Source organism: Labrus bergylta, chromosome 10, assembly GCF_963930695.1.
Source record: "Labrus bergylta chromosome 10, fLabBer1.1, whole genome shotgun sequence".
In the NCBI taxonomy this organism is placed as follows: domain Eukaryota; kingdom Metazoa; phylum Chordata; class Actinopteri; order Labriformes; family Labridae; genus Labrus; species Labrus bergylta.
In genome coordinates this window covers 6,772,142-6,787,476 of record NC_089204.1, presented here as the reverse complement: position 1 = coordinate 6,787,476, position 15,335 = coordinate 6,772,142, and the positions used below count along the sequence as shown (strand labels likewise).

Below are 15,335 nucleotides of genomic sequence, written 5' to 3'. Positions count from 1 at the left end.
AAAGCTTTACTTCTGATAAAGTAGTCAAAAGTACATAGTGCGCTTCCCCCTGTACCTACTATGTACAAACCAAACGTGTTCGTCCACCTCCCTGTCAGCTAACGCTCACACTACGTCTCAATACGAAAAATAAAAAAAACAGAATCAAAGGCAATGAAGAGAAGAGGAATGGGGGTTTAGAAAGGTTACGGCTGTTTCTGTCAGAGTGTCTGAGTGGTAACAACCTTAAAAAAAAAAGAAAAAAAGAAGATCGACTCTACATTCAGTTCAACGTGTGTAGAAAAGACGCCATGTAGGAAAAAATACTTTATTTGGTTAATTTTAAGGCATGTCAAGATGGTGAACCCCATATTTAGGCACTACACAATAATACTGGGGCACAAGGATGCTACATTCTTTAGCACGCGGCTGGAATCACAGTGTGACCTCGTGCAAACACAGACAAGAAAATAAACAAAAATACTTTTTGGTTAATTTATTGACTTGGGTTCTTTGTCACTGACGTCTGATCTAAACTAAAAAAAAAAGTTTGGACGGTCTGTACAACCACATCGTTTTTTTTACATTCTACCAAAAAAAGAAAAAACAGCTAAATAGGGATCCTCAAAAAAAAAAAAAAAACACGCCTTCTAAGCACTGACACGGCGAACAGCAATCACGCAAACTTTTCTTTTTAATAAACGTAAACAAGGAAACAAAATTAATGAAATAAATATCACATACGTTCTCTTAAATTAAGATTTTTTTTTTTTTTTACTCATTTACAATAAAAATAACCGAGTGAAGTTACAAAAAAAAGAAGAAAAAAACAAAATATATATATTACTGTGAAAAGAACATACACTCCACTTTATGCAGATTAATAATGGCGACCATAATTTAAACATAAAAGAATATAGATCTATTGCTTCATCATACTTGATAAATACAGTATGGACACAAATTACCGATGTAGCCTATACTTTGTTTTCACAAGATAATAAATAAGTTAAATAGTCCATAGCCACTTATGCACAGCTATGTCAATCACTCAAAAACAGCTAAAAAAATAGATATTCAACCATCAGCAGTGATTTCCCCGAACAAACCCAACTCAAAGAGTGCTTTAACCACACTACACTAACCCAACACACCACTGGGTGGCGCTGGAGGAGGAAAAGGTTGGAATGGAAGAAGGAAAAAGAAGAAGAAAAAAGTTTGATAAAGAAAAAAATGTTACTTTGAGTCATCAAGAAGGCATTTTCTTGGCAGGATGGAGGAAATCTGGAAACTGCTTACAGTCTCTCTTTCTTGTCAAGTCATGTCTAATCCCAGGAGGGGGGGGGGAGGGGAGGGGAGGGGGCTGCCGCAAGCCCAAGGGCAAGGCACTGATGGAATGCCTTCTGTTTGCTATCTAAAGTTTAATACAAATATAATACAAAAGAAAGAAAAAGTTATTGCAAGCAAACTCTGGCACCGTGTCTAACATGCAAAATAACATTTATCTGCAAAGTCGTGGTAGCAAAGTTGCCAACAAATGTTCTCTTGCAGCTCAGACTTCCTTTTCTGCAAATAAGACGAGTTTGCATGTCATTCTAGATGGACTCGTTCCTGCACACCTGTGTGATGAAACGGTGTGCCAAGTATTTGTCTACTTTGAGATACTAAACTTAATGCCAGGTGAAGGACACTTTATTGATCCCTGCTTCTCCCCTCCAGAGCAGACTCAGCACCCGCGGAGCTGCCAGGGACCCAAAGTCTTGCTCAAAGGCACTTCGGCAGGGTGGATTGCTGCTGAAAAAAAAAAAACAAGGGTCCATAAAATCCCAAACAAAAACTCGAACAATCAGTCATCGGAAATCGACAGCCTGCTGAAGATCGGCAGCCGTCTTCCAGCGTCCAGACTCGGGGACTCGGAGCCGCTGAGGCTCCCGGAAGAGCTGAGGGACCCGCTCGCATAGCTCTCCCGGTCAGAGAGCGAGTCTGGTGGGCTGGGAGGAGGCTCGAACACCGGAGAGTCGTTGAGGCGGCGCAGCGCCTGCAGGTGGCTCATGTTGTAGGAAGGAGGGGAGGGCGGGCACGCGTTGCCCGGCACGTTGCCGTAGTAGGCTCCGGTGGAGTGGTTGTTGGCGTAGCTGGGGGTGTGCACAGCCAGGGGGGCCAGCAAGGCTTTTAGATCCTGTCCGGGAAAGTTGAAGGCACTGTTGATGCAGGACATGGAGTTGGGGGAAAGCACCTCCTCGTAGAAGCTGGAGATGGAGGTGCAGGAGGAGGCGGTGGTGGGCGGAGGGGGGGTCCGGGACGTGGGGCTGTCGAGCAGGGGAGACTCGAGGCCGTGGTGGGTGGAGAAGCCGGAGAAGCTGAGGCTGTGGTGGAGCTTTGGTCTGTCCCGCTGGGTGAAGCCGAGCTGCTGCGGGGGGAGGACGTCCCTGTAGCCGCGGGGCTCCTGCATGTTGGCGTTGGAGGCCGGAGCGGGCCGGCGCTCGTCGGCGTTGTGGATAAAGTGGCAGCGGGGGCCGTAGGGGCAAAAGCCGATGGTGTGGAAGGTGCGGCACGGCTCCGTCTTGTACTTAGGGTGGCGGGACAAGCTCCTCAGCTCGTGGTAGCCATGCGCGAACTGACACTTCTCCCCGTACTTGCAGGAGCCGTTCTCCTCGAAGGGCCGACACAGCTCGGTCTTGTAGCGGGTGGAGTTGATCTGCGAGCCGGGCTTCTGCTGCAGCACGCCCCGCTCCCCGCTCTCGCTGTACGCGCGGTCGCGGAACTTGTTCTCCTTGTTCATGAGGGCCGTGGCGCTGCTGGTGCTCATCGGCGTGTTCTCCTTCATGCTTCCGTAGGAGCTCACGGAGTATTTGTTCCCGTTGTTTAATGCCTCCAAGTTGCTGGTTGAGTTTCTGCGGAAAAATCCCGGCGTGAAGGCTCCCGAGCCCGGAGAGGTGAGCGGAGCCCCCACCGCTTTCTTATCCAGCATGCTGTTGATGTGGAGCGCGTTCATGTTCATGCTTTTATCCTGCTGCGGGGGGAGAAAAGACACGAGTTAGCACACATTCTCTAATATATGGACCCGCATGGTGCGTTCAAGACTACTTTTTCTGCAGCGTTACAACTTGTTGCGTCTGAACTTTCCCTGCGCTAAAAAAAAAAAAAGTTAAAAGAAAGTCAGCTTCACCCTGTGTGCAAACAACAAAAAAAATCTCCACATATGCTCAGACTGTTACCTTGTAGAGCATGTCCATGTCGTAGAAAGCGGACAAAACCGTCGCAGACATCTCTTTTCCCCAAGTTTGCTGCCGCACTCCCTCTTTCATGGAGGACCGAGCCGGATCCTTGAATGCGACGGGCGGTAGTTTGTGCCACGACTGGTTTTTGGTTGAGGGAAAAGTTGCTTTAAAAGTTGACGTGCAGCTTAAGTCCGTGGCGAAGAAGAAGGAGGAGAAGAAAAAGGGGGGGGTCAAGGTTTGTATTGTTGGGTAGTAAGGTGGCTTTATGTCCTCCCCTCGAGAAGCGCTGAACCAGAGTGCTTCACTGTGCGCCGCTGCCTGTTTGTCTGCGTATTAAAGCGGCCTGGGAGGGGCGAGCCGCCTCCTGCCCTCCTCCCGGGGAAAACTTCCATTCACCGGTTGGCCGCCTATTCTTCAACACCACGCCTTGAAATCCAACTCCAGCACCCCCCCCCCCCCTCCCCACACACACACACTCTCACACACACACACACACACACTCTAAAACTTTTTTTTCTTTTAATCTCAACCAATTTAGTGGAAGTTGGTTTTGCTTTTTGAGGCTGTCTCGCTAAGAAAGAAAACATCTAGTATGAAAGCTGCGCACACACACACACACACACACACACACACACACCTTGATGGAGCAGTGTGTAGAAGTGTGTGTTTAAACGAAAGTTTCCTCACACACTTTCCAATCTTCAATGAAAGCCCCCCGGGGTTCAGAGCAGCGACCCTCGGGTGACAGGCCACCCTCAGCACAGTGTTGGGAGCTGACACATGTATTTGTAATGGAAGGAAACTCTCTCTCTCTCTCCCCCTCCCCTCTCTGGACGGGGTGAGTCCTACAGTCTATGGGTGAGACCACAAGTATGAGCGCAGAGGAGTCCAGGCAGAGTGCACAACAATTTTTAGCATCCACTGGTTGCATAATCCTCAGAGCAACAGCAGCTCTCCCTGCAGTCTCCACATGGGACCTGAATGACCTACTTTAGTTTTCTGTCTTTAAAAACGTAGATTTATAAACATCTGTGTTTAACACGAGACACTATGAAGAGGCAACTTTAGATCTGTATGCAGCTCTCCTCTGAAGTCTCTCCCTTGACTTGTTTTTCCCCTCACACTGCAGGAATGTGGTTTTCCTGCCCCGCAGCGGAGCAACGCTGCCCCCCAGAGGAGAGAAGGGGAACAGAACAGGAGGCACTGAAGCACCCCCTGCTGGACAAACAAACAGGCCAAAGAGACAGAAGTCTGATGAAATCTGAAGAGTGAAGGATGTCTCTGAACAGATAATGATTTTAATGTAACTTACATTTTGAGTTTGTTTTAAACTCGGTTGTTTCTGTGTTTCACTCTGCAGACGTTCACACACTCGGCAACATCTTTCAAATTCCTGAGCAAATGAGAGTCCACTTGAGCGACATAGATCATGCACTTCTTAAATTTGCTGATTTATACAAGTTTCTTTACAGCAGGACGTCTACTTTTTGCTTCTTTATAACAAGACAAACCCTGGTTAACCTGCTTAGAAACAAACAGATTATGATTGTCATTTCATCATCTGACCCTGCTTCAATAACAACTGTTTAAGTACACATTGAGCTGCCACGATGTCATTCAGATGGTCTTGTTTGTTTCCTGATTTCACACACAGAAGCCTCCATGTTTTGGGACGTTGTGCTCCGTCTCCCTCCTCACAGATTGCTGTGTGGTTCTCAGTGAAGCTGCCCTCTCTCAGCGTGATGTAAGCTCTCCAGGATGGCAAAATGTTCACATGAAAATGTCAGAAGTGCTCCACTGTGCTGCTGGAGTTGTGTCAGGTTTTTTCAACCCACAGTGGAAAGATCGCAGCGCTGGCAGCAGCTCAGCTCGGGCTCTGAATCGGGAGCTCTGCAGGCAGATATTTTTGGTCTGGAGGGTGTAAAAACTCTGGGCAACACATATCACCAGAAATTGCCGGTTTGTGCGACACTGGTTACCATTAAGTGTTTTCCATAAAGGATGGTAATTGAAAGAGTGGCTCAGGGAATGATTTCTCTTTCTGTGACATGATTCTCTGAAGTGCAGGAAAGAGGGAAAATAGCAACAGGCGAAAAACAAGTGACATAAGAGGCTGGAATCTACTACAACCAACCCTAAAATTAGTGTGAGGGCTGCCCCGGGACTATTTGTGCTCGGCGAGCGGAGATAAATAGTTTAATGTGAAGGACAGACACGACCGGGCTCCTGAGAAATCCCTCGAACGTGTCCTCCTCGTCTGCTGCACAAACCGCTCGCCCATCACAACGCTCCTCGGCTTTTTTATTGGGGGATGTCGAGCTGTTCCAAAACATTACGTCAGCTCTACTGTAACAGGCGACATGGCTACCAGGGAGGGAGTGGGTCCACACACACACACACACACACACACACACACACTGGAGGACAGTAGTCCATTGTGCTGTCCTCATAATTACATAAGCAGGAGAAGTAGAGGGAAGCATAAAAACCGAGTCGGATGGGAAGAATGGTGCAGTAAATGAAGTATCAGAGGAGAATAACACCTCGTATAAACATACAGTAGGAGAGCTCACACTGAAATACAACTGTGGTGACGTGTCAGAGAAACACATCCCATGGTGCGGTCATGAAGCTCGTCTCGCTGCACAATCGCTCCATTGAAGTTGCACTTGAAGCTTTAGGCGCTGACTTGTTTTGTTCAGACTTTTAAACCCCTGCGAGTCGTTCAGGAAGCAGCCAACATCGGCGGCTCAATACGGACGCTGTTACACAGTTTGTCGTGTGACACGTCCCGACTGATAAGAGAACAGAGCGTCGTGTGTTTGTTTGAATTGTTGTTGAAGACTCCCAGCTGGCAGATTTTCTACACACAGAGTTAATATTAGTTTCATGTGTAACAAAGGAAGGGACACATTCAACTTCATGCCTCTTAAAGAGACAGAACTTTAAACAAGTCAAATGTTCAACACTTTATTAAAAAACACATCGAGGAACAGAAATCACAATAATAAAAAAAACGAGGAGGGCAACATTTGTAAGACACAAGACACAGTAAAACATCCTGTTGTTTCTTTCATGTGATGATTGTAAGACTCGACCACAAAAGCCAGTCTCTGGTCTCACATGTTTAACTTTTTCATCTGTTCATTTTCTTCCACTTATCTGAGGTCGGGTCGCGACCCCAGACGTCCCTCTCCCCAGCAACATTTTCCAGCTTGTCCTGGGGGATCCCAAGGCGTCCCCGTATTTGAATCTAATTAAAGCCGAGCCCGCCCAGAACCTGATTGATAGAAGTGATCCATTAATGTACATTTTAAAAGATTTGATCAGAACCTGAAGTCGAGGCGTGGCTGAAAAATATTTTTGAGCGAGGAAACAACATTTTTTAAAACATTTTTAGTCCTTTGAATAAAAGATCCACTAAGTGTGTTATCATTATGTAAGTGAATTTGTGAAAATCTAATTTTGACAACCTTAGCGATCTCTGGCCCCGGGACCCAACGTGTTCGACATTTGGACCCAGAAACATTTAAAATGAAGAAAGTCCCATTAACCAGTTTTTCATCAAATAATGACACTGAGCTGTTGGAGCAGAACCTCCACTTATCTACTGCAGCTTGTGGAGCAGATCCAGGACCAGGCTGGCCCTCTGGTTCTGCAGCAGCAGCCGGGCATGCTCGATGGTGCAGGAGAACTGGGGCAGAGCAGGGAGGGAGTCCAGGACCTGCTGGGAGCTCAGAGCCCGGGCTCTGGCCTGAGTCATCACAGTTTGGATTTGGTGGAGCTGGTCTGGATCTGTGATATTGAGGGTCTGGGTCTGTTTGAAGGTCAGGATGAGGGAGCTGAGGTGTCTGTGGAGCAGCTTCACCCACTGGACAGGCTCCGCCCACAGGTTCAGGTCCCCCTTCTCAAACAGGAAGTCCTCTTCATCCTGGTTACAAACACAAAAGGTAAGTCAAGACACTGGGTTTGAAGTTCAATCAGGAGTATTTGTGGAGGCTTGAAGGCAGCAGAGCTAGCTGCAGGTATGACAGAGATGAGTTCTTGAGGAGCAGGAATCCGTTTTTAACACCCTGACACTGAATGCATCGTCCCTGTTAGTACTTAAAAATTACATTTGTGATTAAATGATCCTTTTTTAAATATCTCTAACGGTCTGTTTGTTCAGTCTGGGAGGTTCTTGTTCTGAAGTGTAACAATGTTTTCTGTGTCTCCTCGAGGTCACCCAGACTGAAAACAGATTCTCACCACTGGACTGGAAACGCCGTCTGCCTCATCATCGTCCTCTTCCTCTCCTAAAAGCCACTCTGTCAGAGCGAGGACCCCCGCTGGGACCCGCCCCCACACCTCAAACAGCCGACAGAGGAGACCCACAGCCGAGTCCAGGGCTGCAGGAGGACACACAGACACACCTGAGGACACACCTGAGGACACAGAGAGAGAAAACAATATCTCAATACCAGAGCAACAAAAATAAAAGTCCTTTGTCCTTATTGTATCATTTTAAAACAGGAGGAATGGAAACTAGAGAACATTTTGGTAACCTGAGCAGACACAGAATATGAATAAACAGTAAACACACACGTTCAAAGACCAGAAGCCGTCTCTGTCAGCATCACTAACAGCCTCAGGTACAGGTGTTTATTATCCACACACACCTCCACCAGAGGTCGGGTCAGGAGGTGAGTGTGTCAGCTGAGCAGTGAGTGAACTTTTGGCCGTTTCACCTTTCGTCTGAGGATGAACTTTTCAAAGACTGCAGGACCTCTGACCGGGGATTTAAGCCCCGCTCCGGCTCCTAATGAGGCAAGAGGTCAGGGATACGAGAGATGGAGGAGAAGCTTCAGGAAAGTGGAGGTGTTTTCTGAGAGCGCGGTGCAGAGTGCAGACTTCTGTAAAACTGAGTCCGAGTGACCACAGCCAGATTTCCGCTGCTGAGATGCGCATACACAGGTGTGTAACAGAGAGGTCGTACATGCCTGTGGAGAACTGTGTGAAGGGCTGCGTGAAAGGAAAATAATACCGCTCACTCGTGTTTCTGTATCCCAAGTCATTCAATCAAAAGTCTGACCGAAGCTCAAACTGAAACTAAAGATTGTAAATGAACCCCCTACTGAACAGTGCACAGTTTGTAAAATAGTGTGCGTGTTTCTGTGCAGTGAGTCCAGAATCTGTTCAGGCTTCAGGACCGTCAAAAACCACCATCAAAGAAATATTCCTCATCACTGAGCAGCCGTGTGAGAAAGAATGATCTGAAACCAGAGCTGCTTTAAACGACGCAGAGCTGACAAGAGTGATCCTATTTTAGAGACAGGACAGCAGATAGAGTCAGAAATCAGAGAGAGAGAGAGAGAGAGAGAGAGAGAGAGAGAGAGAGAGAGAGTGGGGAATGGCGTTCAGGAGAGGAGCCACAGGTCGGATTCTAACCCGGGCCGCACACTTTGAGGTCCACAGCCTCTGTGCACTCACTTACCACTAGGCTACCAGCGCCCCCATTCCAAACTTAGTTAACGTGTGTGTGTTGGTCCTGTAGATGTGTGTCTGCTCTGAGATTGGACGCCTCTCTGGGAAACAAAACTATAACTCATATAACCAACCGTCATCAGGGTGTGTGTGACTCAAACCATCCGCCACGATGCATAAATATGTGCACGCACATGCAGCAAGACACGGCATTGCTCCTGCAGGAGAGTTTTTACTTTTATTATGAACTCTGGCCTCCATGTTTGATTTGATTTTTGACGTCAAAATCACTTAAAAGGTGCAAAAGTTTGTGCACAGCAATGGAGCGGGCTGCACCTCAACCGTTGTAGGCGAAGGTGTCCGTCAAAGAGCATCAACTTAAAGTTCATGTTTTTGTCTCTTACATGCTCAGGTTGTTCTTCTAAGTGTGTGTCAACATTACAGAAAGGATCCCTACAGAGGAAGAGCTTTTAGTTGAAGAGGAAGAGGATCTTTTAAACTTGAAACAGCGGTTACATCACTCTCGTCAAAGACACCAGACTCCATTAATAAAATCACTGATTTTACCTCACAGGACACAGGAGCTGCTGCTCTACCGCTGCCTCAGTTATTTACTTTGTGTTTGTGTGACTTGGATGTTTGGTTATCTTTGATCAAAAACAATATTAGTATTACAGACATTCACACACAAACAAAATGATGAAGGCAGCAGCAGAGCAGCAGCTCCTGCATCCTGTGAGGTTAAATCACCAATTTTATTAATGGAGTCTGGTGCCTTTGAGCAGTGCGGCTTGACAGCTTGTCTGGCTGCCTGCACATTTAAAATAAGTCATAAAGAAGTAGTTTCAGAGTAGCTTTTTTACACAACGCCCTTTGCACACACACTAACACACACACAGTTGTGTGTGAGAGAGGAGGAAGTGTAAGAATACACACATCAAACGGAGGGAAAACACAACGTATGACTTCATTTAACGACTCCAGTTGTTCACACAGGCACAACTTGTTGTCGTTGTGTGTGTGTGTGTGTGTGTGTGTGTGTGAGTGTGTGTGTCTTTGTGTGTGTGAGTGTTGTTCGCCCACCTTGACCATCCTCACCCCAGCTGACACCCAGATAACAGCAGACGCTTCAAAAGACTTTGAGAGCCACCAGACAAAACACTACCAGTATGGGAAGAGAGGGTGGAGGTATACAGACCCCCATCAGCACGTATACAGTATAACACAGTCACACACACACACACACACACACACACACACACACACACACACACACACACACACACACACACACACACACACACACACACACACACACACACACACACACACACACACACACACACACACACACACACACACACACACACACACACACACACACACACACACAGGGCTGGGATGAGAGAGGAGGCGTGAAATCATGGAGGGAACATTAGAGGCTGCTGATTGAACCATGTTAGAGGAGATTTAAGAGTTTAGCAGCTTGAATGACTAATTCCTTTTATTTACCGAGGAGCGGCCTCTCTCTGGGACGGCCCTGCCTCTGATGTCAAGCACATACACAGACACACACACACACCCTACCCCCCACATTAAAGGACATAATAGGAAATCTTAGCCGCTCTCCGTTTATCTACTTTTCTACGGTGGTTTCACACATCGCTTAACATGATTTCCCTCCCGAAGCTTTTGGCGCAAAATACTCTGTTTCTCAAGGGGATTGTCTTACACACTGTAACAGGCGTGTGTGTGTGTGTGTGTGTGTGTGTGTGTGTGTGTGTGTGTGTGTGTGTGTGTGTGTGTGTGTGTGTGTGTGTGTGTGTGTGTGTGTGTGTGCTGGCATGTGTTTAAGTTGGTATTGTTTGCATTGAAAGAGTGTGTGAGTTCATGTCAAACAATCTCGTCTCTGTGGATGACAATGTCAGAGCCAGTTGGTGAATGAATGGGTGTGTGTCTGTCTGTGTGAGTGTGTGTGTGTGTGTGGCAGTTGGCATGCATTTGCACTCTTAAGCACATCTGAGCTGGGCAGGGCAGGGCAGGACTGTGGGGGAAAAACTGAACCTCGTGCTGCTTGATGAAACAGTCGCTCTATTCTGAGCAACTGCTTTTAATAAACTGAATTCAATGATTTGTATTTCTTGTTAAACACTCGGTGTCCCTGTGTTAACAAAGTGCTTTAAGGCCCTGACACACCAAGCAGACAGCAAAGAACTAGTGGCCTTCATCTTGGCCAAAAAGTTGCACTTGAACACACCGCAAAGACTACAACCGATGGCCAACCACCACGTAGGTTCTGCACATGCATGAGAGGAAATAACTCTCCATACCAGCAGGTGGAGGTAGTCTGTTGTTATGTTACAAGAAGACCATTTTCACACCGCTGTCGGTCACCCCTCGTATTATAGGTCGTCTACTAATGGAGAATAATGTCTGATAAAAAGTTGAAAATGGCGCTGGTGTTGTCAGCTCTTGGTCTTTTAGTGGAAAAAGAAAAGAAGAGGCGGAGGAGACAAATAAGGAGAAACCGCACTAATGGGTGAAAGCGTGGATACTACAGCGACATGCTCAAGGGGCTTTACTGAACCTGAGAGGAGAGCTGGAGAGAAATGAAACCTTCCAACAGCCAATCAGAGTGATTCCTCTCACTGCAGCCGACGGGGGCCGACGGGTAACAACGGAGTCAGACACAATGCAAAAACAAGGGTGACGACCGCTCACCAACGGTCCAACTGGGACCGACGGTCGACGATCTCCTTGGTTTGTCAGGGCCGTTGGATAGATTCTGCATTCATCCACTGGGGAAATTCAGGAGTATCCAATAGCTCACACAGATAAATTAAAACAAACGGTGAAAAAGACAATGTTGACTTTATAACAGGACTACAAACAGAGTCATGAATACCTACAAACTGCATTGACAGAATTAAAAGATTATTATTTAAACAGTATTTATGTGTACATTAGATGGAAGAATAACAAACACGTTGGCGTTCAGACTTTTGTTTCCATCATTCAGCTGTGAGTTTAAACTTGTGGCGTTCAGCTGCGTCCCGGTTTGTGCTGCATACTAACTCACAGCAGGGCTCGAATAGGAAACATTGGGTACACTCAAAACAAGACAGAAGGTCAAATTGTTGTTTGTCAGGATGGTGCACGGTGTAGACATAAATCAAAGCGGAGTGAATTCTTCTTGTGTTGAGCAGTAGGTTGGTAAACCAGCTCAGAGAGGAATATCTACTCTGACCGTGCTAGAGAGAGAGAAATGGGAGGGCTGGTTGTTTGGCATACTGGAAACTTTGGGTGCTTAATAAAGGATAATGTGCAGTGGAGGCATGTTCTTATTGTGAAATGGGACCCCGACAGGATGAGCAGGACCCTGACGCAGAGTGTTTTCTGAGCCTGATTTAACACACTCGCTAAACTCCTGGAAATATTTCCCGAAATGTTCGGTGTGAGCTGCATGTGTGAACCAAGTGGACAACTTTTCACTCTGACTTTATTCAAACTTTTTCCTGCCAGCGTCCTAGAGAACTTTCCAGGGTGAGCTGATTTTCTGGGAGATTCAGGGGCAAGTGAGCGAGGGTTTAGATGGTTGAGCGACCAGTGCGATCTTCTTGAGTTGATACTCTGAATATGTCCAATTAATCGGACTCTGTTTCTTTATCTGCCACCTCTGCATCATGTGACTCCCCTCTGTCCTCCTGCTGTGACGTGCATATGTGAACAAGCAAGTCAGGAAGATTTCAGCGGCGGTCTGCATGAAGATTTTTCAGAAAAGTACAGGAGTGCATTTGTTTAAAAAAAAAAAAAAAGGCCTGAGTGTTTTCTGAGAGTTTGCTGCAGACGCTGCAGAGGAGCCGAGACTGCAGGAAGAGAAGGTGTGAGAGAGAGAGAGACGGAGGTGTGAAATAAAAACAGAGTTTACAGCCTCAGACTTCCTCCAGAGCCTGACGAGAACCAGGAGAGCAACAACAACAACATCAGCAGGAAGCACCAGCATGAACAGGAACAGCACAGAGAGAGGCCGAACATTAGCATGCAGATAAAACATGTTAGCAGTCTGAGCGCTCTGTCAGAGGTCTGATCAGGAAAAGGATCAAAGTCAGCTCAGCAGGGAGTCAGCAGACGCTCCTATCTGTCCTCGTTTTAGAGACAAGAGACGAGAATCAGAAGCTCTTTCACACATTCAGTGCTGAAAAAGTCTAGAACTTTTCAGCCAGACTGCCCCTGAAATCTGCCTGAGTTGTTTTTTCACACACGCTCCTCACAGCGAGAGACTACCCCTGTCAGACATCCCAGGAGGTAAGACGCAGGAGTGGCGGACAAAACATCAGAGTCTGACAATATGATGACAATTCATGTCTTTATAATAACTTCTACAGTATGTGAGGTTCAACACAATCACATATCAACAAAAGAGCGGCGACGATCCTCACCAGTTGGGAGCAGTAGTGAGCATGTCAAATGTTTTTATCCCTGCAATAAATTCTAGCACCCATGAGCGCAGCGTTTTGTTTCCACAGTGGCACGCGCCCTACATAGCTGGGTCCGTTTATCAAGTCTAAGCGCAAAAGAGAAAAGCAGCTGGACTCACGGGTTCTAGCCTTTATCCAAAGCGTCGACCATCAGAGAGGGAGGGTTCTCAAGATCACAGGATTCAAAAATTTAACGTGCAAACTACGAGTTACTTTGTCTGACCGAGGTGGATTTGATGTTTGTTTGGTGCATGTTTTGACGTAATGTTGGTAAGTGATGGGAAATAAAATCTGGAGGCTGTACATTGTGTTTTATTTTGAAATGGACCAGTTGCTCTATATGCGTTCCATGGTCTCACTTCCTGTTACGGTCGATCTGCTCTGTTAAGCTTGAACAGAGCTTGAACTTGCGGCAGCTGTGGCTCAGTTGGTCGTTGCCTCTCAACCGGAAGGTCGAGGGTTCGATCCCCAGCAACATGTCCGATGTCCTTGGGCAAGACACTTAACCCCGCATTGCTCCGGTGTGGCGGTGTATGAATAGATTAGTGTTGTACTTACTCTCTGATGTACGTCGCTTTGGATAAAAGCGTCTGCTAAGTGAATTGTAGCAGCTTGATGCATACTTGCAGCAAGTGCCATCGAAAAATAGACACAAATATGTGTAGAGCTGCAGAGCTGAATGGAGTGGTGCTGCTGGCATTCGCTGGAGCAGACCTCAGGGGCTCGCTGTGGAAACTCAAGCACATCAACTAAAGAGGGCGCGGCCAGCTGTGGAGTGTGCGGCACGGATGGAAGGCAGCACACAGAAATCCTTTGGAATCTGTCAGTAAGTCAAGCGGCAACCTCTGGTGTTGTAATGAAGTCGATGTTAGAGTTAAAAAACCTGCAGTTCCTCCAGTGTCCACTAGAGTCTGTCTCCTGCAGTGAGTCAGTCCCCTGCAGTGAGTCAGTCCCCATAGAGCCTCATGTTGAAATGTCCAACTTTACAGCTGCAGTTCCTCCAGTGTCCACTAGAGTCTGTCTCCTGCAGTGAGTCAGTCCCCATAGAGCTCCATGTTAAAATAAACATGTTTACAGTCTGGTACAAAAACAGTTTGGGTCTCTAGAGCTCATTTCTCTCTTCACGCTCTTCATTAATTAAACAGTTTTAAATCTTATCTCCTTGTCGGAGCTTCTTAAATTTATACTCTGATCTTCCTTCTTCAGGAACAGATTTTACTGCAAAGTTTTTAATCTTCAGTAAAACAGTTCACAAGCTAATTTACATCATGATCTTCCTGTTTGAAAGGACTGAAGTCAACAATGAGTCAGTGAATCACCTTCCCTGACTCTGCATGTGTGTGTGTGTGTGTGTTGTTATGAAGTGATAATTCACTCTGCAATCTGATTAAACGTTACAGTCACAGAGGAGCACAATGAGACACTCTCAGTTTCACAGCCGCACTAAATTTGTCTTCAACACATATCATGATCTGACACAAAACACACACACACACACACACACACACACACACACACACACACACACACACACACACACACACACACACACACACACACACACACACACACACACACACACACACACACACACACACACACACACACACACACACACACACACACACACGACTTAATTTCACACCATTGACAAGCCATTACGATATCAAACTGCCGTCAAACACGGAGGAATGTGCTGGAGGTCCACAGAGGAGGAGTTTGATTTTAGACCCAATTACTTTGGAGGTACTTGTTTGTTTGTGTGTGTGTGTGTGTGTGTGTGTGTGTGTGTGTGTGTGTGTGTGTGTGTGTTGGAGGGTGGGATGGAGTTTAAGTAGATTTGCTCTTCCTCTCTGGGACAAAGGCTCCTCTGTGTGTCACAGCTTAGACTAACCTGATGACAATCTGCACTGATGTTTCTCCCACACTCTCTGACTTGTCTTAATTTAAAAATCTGTGAAGATCATCCTGTTTAAGTGACTGTAACCCAAAACTACAAAACCTAAAGATGTCAGTCTTTGTGTGTGTGTGTGTGTGTGTGTGTGTGTGTGTGTGTGTGTGCGTGTGTGTGTGCGTGTGTGTGGGGGGGGGGGGTATTTTGCATGTAACCCTTCTCTGTTCTCACCTCTTTGCCTGTCCTCCATATCAAAGGAGCTGCAGTCACACCTCCATCTGAAGGAGCTCACACCTCACA

At 46.6% G+C, this 15,335-nt stretch overlaps 2 protein-coding genes across 4 annotated transcripts in view; both read right to left on the bottom strand.

Annotated features, from left to right (window-relative positions):
* Positions 1-217: 217 nt before the first annotated feature.
* On the bottom strand, positions 218-3,501 carry zfp36l2 (zinc finger protein 36, C3H type-like 2). Of its 2 annotated transcripts, none has more exons than XM_065959172.1 (2): positions 3,198-3,501; positions 218-2,989 (listed from the first exon to the last, which is right to left on the bottom strand). In XM_065959172.1, exons 1-2 carry the CDS (start codon positions 3,285-3,287, stop codon positions 1,826-1,828), a joined length of 1,254 nt encoding a protein of 417 aa, XP_065815244.1. In that variant the 5' UTR covers positions 3,288-3,501; the 3' UTR covers positions 218-1,825. The 2 variants fall into 2 exon arrangements, with proteins under 2 accessions (XP_065815244.1, XP_065815245.1); XM_065959173.1 differs by having other exon boundaries at positions 218-2,992; positions 3,198-3,499.
* A 2,656-nt stretch (positions 3,502-6,157) lies between these two features.
* The window catches only part of thada (THADA armadillo repeat containing), an 84,168-nt gene continuing 74,990 nt past the window's right edge, over positions 6,158-15,335 (bottom strand). For both annotated transcript variants that reach the window (XM_065959169.1, XM_065959170.1), the window contains exons 37-38: positions 7,449-7,624; positions 6,158-7,131 (exon numbers count right to left, since the gene is read on the bottom strand). In XM_065959169.1, the coding sequence (XP_065815241.1) occupies positions 6,808-7,131; positions 7,449-7,624 (500 nt within the window). In that variant the 3' untranslated portion in view covers positions 6,158-6,807. The remainder of the gene's footprint in view (positions 7,132-7,448; positions 7,625-15,335) is intronic.

What these genes read in the sequence shown, in the direction of transcription:
- zfp36l2 (XM_065959173.1), bottom strand. Translation starts at nt 3,287, where the DNA reads ATGAAAGAGGGAGTGCGGCAGCAAACTTGGGGAAAAGAGATGTCTGCG. An exon ending in ACATGGACATGCTCTACAAG is followed by an intron (nt 2,993 to 3,197) that starts GTAACAGTCTGA and finishes CTCCCCCCGCAG; the next exon opens with CAGGATAAAAGCATGAACAT.